The sequence below is a fragment of the Asterias rubens genome, chromosome 6 (genome assembly GCF_902459465.1).
Source record: "Asterias rubens chromosome 6, eAstRub1.3, whole genome shotgun sequence".
NCBI classification, from domain to species: Eukaryota; Metazoa; Echinodermata; class Asteroidea; order Forcipulatida; family Asteriidae; genus Asterias; species Asterias rubens.
Window position 1 is genome coordinate 13,856,726 of NC_047067.1, and position 8,527 is coordinate 13,865,252.

The 8,527-nt window shown below is 39.8% G+C and overlaps 1 protein-coding gene across 2 annotated transcripts in view; it reads right to left on the reverse strand.

Moving 5' to 3' along the window:
* The window catches only part of LOC117291945 (neurobeachin-like protein 1), a 70,921-nt gene extending 64,852 nt beyond the window's left edge, over positions 1-6,069 (reverse strand). For both annotated transcript variants that reach the window (XM_033773967.1, XM_033773966.1), the window contains exons 1-2: positions 5,918-6,069; positions 101-304 (exon numbers count right to left, since the gene is read on the reverse strand). In XM_033773967.1, coding sequence (XP_033629858.1) covers positions 101-232 — 132 coding nt within the window. In that variant the 5' untranslated portion in view covers positions 233-304; positions 5,918-6,069. The remainder of the gene's footprint in view (positions 1-100; positions 305-5,917) is intronic.
* Between the last annotated feature and the right edge of the window lie 2,458 nt (positions 6,070-8,527).

The window sequence follows — 8,527 nt, forward strand, 5'->3', positions numbered from 1 at the left end:
AATCAAGATTCCAATTAAATTATTCTGTATTTTGAAAAATAACATTAGACTATTGATCCATTACAAATCTTCATTATTTATGAGGTCACTATAATCATACCTCATTGTTGAACAGCACCCAGAGTTGGTAGAGCTGTTCATTGCCGCTACCGGACCCCAGGGACTGCTCCATATTCGCCCCCTGGCCTGGCCTCTGGGCCTGCTCCGATCTAGTGTCACTTCTTACAGACATACTGGGATGGTTTAACCCAATCACTATACGCTCTGCTCACATCATGGAGGCTAGGTGTATCCGATGAAATGGCTGTGGAATAAATACAAATATGAATTTCTTGGGTTCAATTCCTCTTTTCATAACATAACTTATTACAATAATCCTGAGAAGTTGTATAATCCAATTAAGGTCAATCAATCAGTTCCCAGAATTTCTTTTATGATAACAACTCAGATATGAAACTTCATCATCAAAAAAAACTAAACAGGAAATGCCCCTTATTTTTGACCGCGCGAGGGCGCTATAAATAGTACTTTTATCACTTCCGGGGGTATACGCGATTCGCCCTGCACAGATTAATATGCGTTCTGTCACTAGTGTTGCGCCGTAGTTTCAATTTGTTTCAGAGGTGGATTATAACGGCTCCTTTAAAAGTCTTATTGTCCGTGATGGATTAGATGTCTGTGGTGGTTATGTGTTCCAATCTTTAATAACTGTTTTGGGTATGAATGAATATACCCCCGGAAGTGATTGAGAGCGCCCTCACGCGGTCAAAAATATGGCCCATAGCCAACTGCTTTAGCTTTGTGCAGTGTTTGTGAGAAAACATAGAAAACAGGAAACTATCCCTTTAAAATATGAAGTATCCCAAAGATGTTACAGTTGTGTCCCCCAGTCAACATTATCTGCTTAAAGGCAGTGGACACTATTGGTAATTACTCAAAATAATTTTTAGCATAAAACCTCACTTGGTAACGAGTAATGGGGAGAGGTTGATAGTATAAAACATTGTGAGAAACGGCTCCCTCTGAAGTGACGTAGTTTTCGAGAAAGAAGTAATTTTCCATGAATTTGATTTCGAGACCTCAAGTTTAGAATTTGAGGTCTCGAAATCAAGCATCTGAAAGCACACAACTTCGTGTGACAAGGTTGTTTTTTATTTCATTCATATCTCGCAACTTTGACGACCAATTGAGCTCATTTCACAGGTTTCTTATTTCATGCATATTATGTTTAGATACACCAAGTGAGAAGACTGGTCTTTGACAATAACCAATAGTGTCCACTGTCTTTAAGCAGCGCTATAAAATGGGGCCCAGTTCTGTACACAATTGTGCAATCAGACACAACTCGGATAGTTAATTGGTCTCAAATGGTTGGCCAACTCGCTAGAGAATGTTACCAAGAGTAAGAGACAATTACATAAAAGGTAGTCTGTAATATGCTTTTAAAATATAAAATAATCGTTATGTATGAATTACCTCAGAAATATGTTCACAAAGAACACATAGCAGGCCTGTATAATTTCGTTTTTGAAAGGGCAAGGGAAGGGTACCAATGCATTTTCTCCTTGTCTCCTCTGGTGTTAATTATAGTCAAACTGTTTGTACATTTCTGGCAGGCCTTTGTTTTTGTGACTTGTTTATCATATGTTCACTATGGATTTTCTATTGGAAAGCTTTTTAATAATTATTGTAATATTTTTCATGATTATGAATTATGTCGCAACTCAGCGGTATGCTGCGATTTTTAAAATAAATAAACCATTCATAAAGGGCACCCTATGAGGAAAATGTAAATTTCTACTGTCATAGTATTTCAAGGGCCCCAAGGCAATGACCAGGGGGCGTGGAGGCAATCGCCATGCCTCTGTGAAGTATCCGTCCTGGGGTGGATTTGACAAAGGTAGTCCTAACTTAGAACTAGTCCTAGGCAATGCTAAGAGATAGGACCAGTCCTAAGTTAGGTCGAGTTACTGGTCCTAACTTAGGACTGGTCCTATCTCTTAGCATTGCCTAGGACTAGTCTTTAAAAGTTAGGACTACCTTTGTCAAATCCACCCCACATCATTATTACAATAAATTGCCTCAGTGAACAAAAGAACACACACATAGAGACTTGGACAAGTTTAATTTGACTGTTTAGCACACAGCTTCATAAGAGGAAGTAACCAAACAAGTTTCATGAAACATCTATGTACAAAGTATCTAAAGCCTGCCAAAGCGAAACCGATAAATCCTGGAGAAAAAAAGAACAGAACAAAACATTTTGCGGTCTGTAAATATTGTTCAATGCCACTGCTCCTATCAGTTTTGACATTAACAAAGGTTCAAGTAGTTTTGGAGGAAGGAAGAGATTTTAAACTAAGTATTGCTAACTACTGCTCCCATGCATAGTTATACTGTGTAAAACTTAGATCATAAATTTATATAACATTTAATTGTTGACAAAAATACAGTTGAATGCCATGAATGCAAGGCTAAAATTTGTGGGAGTATAACTCACTGTTACAGAGAAGTTTTGTACGTTTGTCTGAGATCCAGGTATTAAGCTTCTATTTTTAGTATTAGTGCGGAGTCCTTTTAGGTTATGTAGATAAGGTTCGGGAGTGGGGGGTTGTCCATCCAGAGTTGTTGAACTTTTTTAATGATAACATAGTCAACAATCAAGTTATTACCTTAAAGGGACTGGGATCAGGCAATATTATAGTAACTCTCAGTCCTTTTGTCATCCCAAAAAGTAGGTTTTCTGCCCAAAATATCACACTATTGATTAAGATTGTTATCATATTAATCGTTCAGTCTTTGGCAAACCTTCAAGTACTGCTTTTGAGTAAACACTTTGCCCGTTATGGTTTAAAAATGAACTGAACTTTGAGCTACAAACAACAAATTTTTGTGAACAAAAATAGCATGTTTTTCTCTTTCGTTTTTGAAAGAGGTATTCCGAGTGTAAAGCAAATTGTGTACACTAGCGCGACAACACATCATGTACACTTCTATTGACCCAATTCACCTGACGTCATCATCAGAATAATCTTGGATGCGCCATTTTGGTGGTCAATGTCAACGTGTGTTATTCAGTGGAGTGTGCATTTTAGGTGACTCGGCGGTTACACATAAGCCTATTGACCACCACCATGGTGAGCGTGGCATCAGTCGCTGCGTGGGTGTGACGCGCATGCAAGGGGTCAATAGCCTTTTTTACTGTATCTCTAATACCCTTGGAACACAGCCCTGGGGAGACCCGGTTTTTGTTTTACCCCTTGGAATACCCGGGGCACTTTCACACTATGTTCCCATTCCACAGGGTTTCGGTCGTACGTTTCAAGAATACCTCGGTGTTTTATGGCTTAGCCCTACTCCAGAGCAGGGCTGGCTTTTCCCCGGGGTATGTCCACTTACACGGGCAGACCAGGAGGTAAAGCGATCATAGTGTGAAAAGGCGGGCCGTTTAACCCGGGGCGGTAAAAAAAAGTCCTTTCGCGCCATTTAAGAGCTTATAATAATCTGCAAATTTAGAACTCACACTTTGGGTGTTTCAACTAGCCTGCTCCAGTTAAGTTGTCTGGAGACTGAAGAGTGTTTGAGATATTTGATATGAAAGTAGCATGGCTTTGGAATATATGCAATGCAAGATACATGCTTCATCGGTGTGTTATGACTATACAGAAATTGATTTCAGCTGCATTTTTTTTCGCAAGAGCGCAAAGGCATTTTTTTCTTGGTAAAGGGCACCCTATGATGAGAATATTGTAAAATTCTACAGCGAGCATTTTAAGGGCACAAAGGCAATGATCAAGGCATGGAGGTAATTGCCTTCGTTGCCTCCAGGAAGTATCACCATCAGGCATGCCCTTATAACTTCGTTCCTCACTTTTCTTCTTCAGCCCTCGCTTTTTCGCTGTGACCCTGCACTACAAGAAATAGTAGCCTTTTTAAGTGCTGCCTAGGGATTATGTTCTAATGAAATAAAGATTGAAGAAATATCACAAGATGCATTCTGCGACTAGATACAACCAAGACTTTCTAAATCATGCGTCTCCGCAAGCTCAAGAAAAGTTTTTTCTGTCCCGAATTGCAATAAACACTATCACTGGTAGTATTGTGATCACACGTCCTCGCGTGCAAGTAAGTACAGTACATGGGCTTTTCTCAAACCTCGGCTTAGGCTCCAGCTCAGGCTCCGCGTGCTGGTACAATCAGCAATACGCGCTGAAAATGCAGGTTAAAGGCCGAGCTGCGAACACAGAGCGCGGAGCCTAAGCCTGAGCCGAAGCCCAAGCCGTGGTTTGAGGAAAGGCCCCATGTATATCATATCATTGTGAAATTTGTGACCGTTTGAGGGCGCTATCAAACTAAATTGTATCACTTCCGGGTGTAAAGAAAGTCCGAATTCCATTTACTTAATATTTATTACCGCTATGGAAATGTTCCCCAGTCAAGGATTATTTTTAAAAGGGAAAGAAAGCCCTAATTCCATTTATTTTATATTCTTGCCGCTATGCAAATGTTCCCCATTCAAGGATTATTTATTAAAAGGGAAAGAAAGCCCGAATTCCATTTATATTATATTCTTGCCGCGTTGCAAATGTTCCCCATTCAAGGATTATTTTAAAAAGGGAAAGAAAGTCCGAATTCCATTTACTTAATATTTATTACCGCTATGGAAATGTTCCCCAGTCAAGGATTATTTTTAAAAGGGAAAGAAAGCCCGAATTCCATTTATTTTATATTCTTGCCGCTATGCAAATGTTCCCCATTCAAAGATTATTTTAAAAAGGGAAAGAAAGTCCGGAATGCCCTTCTTTCTAAGATGCCCTCTATCGGCCATTGCCCGCACCACGTCTCCGCGCCTCCACCTTCCCCGACTCTCCAAAATTATCTTGACCACGTGTAATGCTGCTATGCCCGTCTTTCTAAAAACGCCCTCTACCGGTCATTGCCCGCACCACGACTCCGCGACTCTGCGCCTCCACTTCCCCGACTCTCCACAATCTTGACCACTTGTAGTGGTATGCCCGTCTTTCTGAAAACGCCTCTATCGGCCATTGCATTCACCACGTCTCTGCGACTCCGTGCCTACATCTTCCCCGACTCTCCAAAATTATCTTGACCACGTGTAGTGGTATGCCTGTCTTTCTAAAAACACCCTCTACCGGTCATTGCCCGCACCACTACTTCGCGACTCCGCGCCTCCACTTGGTAAAAAGAAAGTACTTTCGGAAAAGTTTCTGTATGGCGCCACCACTTTTTCATTCGATATGAAATAATATAGTATCTTATTTACCTCAATTAGATAACCCATTTTGTAAAGATTAGTGAAAAAGTGGTGGCGCCATACGGAATGTTATCCGTACTTTCGGGCTGCGGGGTATTCTGCAATTACTCCTTCGAATTTTGACATTATCGGAAAAAGGAATACAGCGCCCCAGTTACTGGGTCTAAAAAAAAGCTAGCAATTTTTAAGAATTAAGAATGTTAAGTCCGAAGCCTGCCCTACACAGAACAAATGTGATTGCTAGTTATGAATGATGTTGGTACATTCAACATTATTTTAATAAAAAAAAGAGACAAAACAGAAAAAGACAGATTTTAATTTCACGGTTATTTATAAATTTATTGTTATCGAAAAAGACACCTAACGAGAGCCAAAATTCAAGTTTAACTATTCAATTGAAATTGAATTCAGTTCACTTTGACTCAAGTTCATTTCACTTGATTATTTTATTTTATGATTTAAATTGAAAAGAAGTAAACATTTGACAGTCACAAGTAGTTTATTTAATTCTATCCATGGTTTTATTTATCTACCCATGGAGGTTCCATGATCTACATCTCATCATTTGCCATGCAAATGCATCATGATCATGCACTGCACATCACCCCAAAACATCGCTAACAAACACTACACTTTTATTACCTTGTTTTGCACTCTTGCGAGACTTCACTGGAAACACAATCTTCGAATAAGAATGATTCTCAGTCAACGTCCCATCCCAAGTTGCTCCAATCTGTGTTTTTCAGTGTGCGGTCAGCACCGTCAGAAAAGGGGAGGCAAGTCCCGGAACTTCGGTGTTTCTTCTTTTCTTGGACCGTCCCCTCCGAATATATAGTCAGCGTACTGTTGACATTATACACTCACAGCTTGTAGTGTACGTCAGGGTATGTTCAGCTGGTGTTTCTCTGCGTAACCTCGACCACAAGAGGGCGCCATGTAACTAAAATGGGGCAGAGCTAGCGGGATGCCGCGCTTCGCGCGAAATTCGCTGGCTGGTGTGATAATGGTGTGATAACTGGGTGAACAGTTACACAAATTGACTGGCAATGAGGTTACTAGTGTACGTCTATTCCCCCCAGGGACTTTGAGTGACCAGAAGAGCGACCTTTTTTACGAGGCCGAAGGCCGTATGAAATAGGTCGCTTTCCTGGTGTAAAATAAGAACAGAAATCTGTAAAAGAAAGGAAGTTTTGTAGTTGATGTTCACGATTCAAGTCAAGAGAGGGCGCTGTAACCGGGCCATTTTTTCAAAGACTAGTGCCCACTCGGGAACTAGTGCCCGCTCGGGCACTAGTTCCCACAAAACACGCGCACGCGATCACTAGACTATATTAGAGCTAGGTATTAGAAGTTGATAACCTAGTTCCATTGGAAGTTGACAAGCTAGTTTTCGAGGCGAAGCCGTGGTGACAAGTTTGTTAACTTCCAATACCCAGAGCTCATATCGACTGTTCACCCGGCCGAAATAAACAACGTTAGGGCCTATGTTTGTTTTATACTGGAACAATATACTATTTGGAGCAAGGGGAAATGACAACTGTGAAATAAAATGCACCCGGATAAGTTTGTTCATGTGTTGGATGTCGCGAAAGCGATGTTCGCGCATGCATAGGCCTGTATCACCTGATGAGCTGCAAGTAGACTGTCGCCGGGGCTGCCCGAGCGACACTGGTCTTCTCGTAATGGGTATTTACCATGTGATGTGAATACTTGCAATACACTTATATAAGGCCATCCCTGAATCAAGGGATTATTGCCATTGGCAGCAGAGATAATCATGATCCCAATCCCTCCTGGTACCTGTCTTTGGTATTAATGTGGCAGCCATTTTGAGCTCGTAACACCACTGTATTAAACGTGTGGCATAAGTAACAACTTTTATTTGAACTCCTGCTACAAACCAAAGAAAGAAAACACAATTCCATTAATGTTATATACAAAATGTTTTATTTGCAATCTCTACTTATGTGTTTTATTGTAATAAAGTCAAAGGTACATACATATAACACAAACTAGAATGGAGTAACGTTTTCTACATGTACCATCAATTGTGTAAAAGTCCCTGTGTGAAAAGATTCCCCCCCCCCCCCGTTACAGTCCACCTCTATATAAAAAGTGCTTATATAAAGAGGTACATCCTGACACCCCTAATCTCAATTTTGCTTTTTTTTTGGGCTGTCCTCTTATAACAACATTCCTCTTAACATATCTTATCTGTAAACAAAAGTATAATAATGTGTATTTATTATGCGCCATGTCAGTCATAAATCACACTCCTGGCCCAAATTTTTTACCAAATCAGAGTCCATTTTCATGGGGCTGATTACTGTGGAATTCAGCTACAATGGCTCAGAGAATGTGTTTTATAGGGCGTTGCAAGTGTAGCACTCTTAAAAAAAACAACCAAAAAACATTATTTACAATGACATCTCTGCCTAACTTTTTCCATTATTAAATTTACTCTACTATTAAGGGATGAGAAAATAGAATTAGCTTTTAAAAACAACTTGCCAACCAAAAGGGACCCATGGTATAAATACCAAAAAAGGTTAACAGCCTGGCGTTTCGACCCTAGCAGTCTTTATCGAAGACTAAAGGGATGTTACATAATTGGGGAACTAAGTTCCAATTTTATAAAAGTACCGGTAGTCAACCATAGAAGTCAACAAATGTTCCTCAAGCCAGGGTTCAAGGGAATCTTTAGTTAAACATGGTGCGCGCTGAAATGGCTCAACATGAGCTTAAATATCTGACAATTTGGACAAATTCTGTACATGTTTTTTTACTGTTCTGACAACATGAAGTGATCGTAAGGTCAATAGGAAATAGTGCTACTGCATTTTGTACAAACTTCTCTGTGCAGTAGTTGCTTACCCATGTGATACATGTACCTCCCTTATAAAACAAAAATCAAATCTACATTTTAAACTTAATCACTATAGAACCGAAAAGAAATTCACCACAAATCAACCATCTGTGATATTCAAAAAATAGACTTAAATTTTGGTGAATACAATGTAATTGGAAGATAAAATGAAAATTACTATCAACAAAAGGTCAATATCGCTAGCGTCTGGCACTTGTCAACATGACAAAACTCAAATTTCTCCAGCCTTCAAACACTTGTGGGTTTATTTACCTCAAATGTTTCATCACCTGGAAACCAAGTCGATGCTTGGATGAGTAGTGAAATAGAAATCATTCTGAAATGCTTCTCTAAAGCAACTATAGAGTTTTTCATTCCTGAAACTT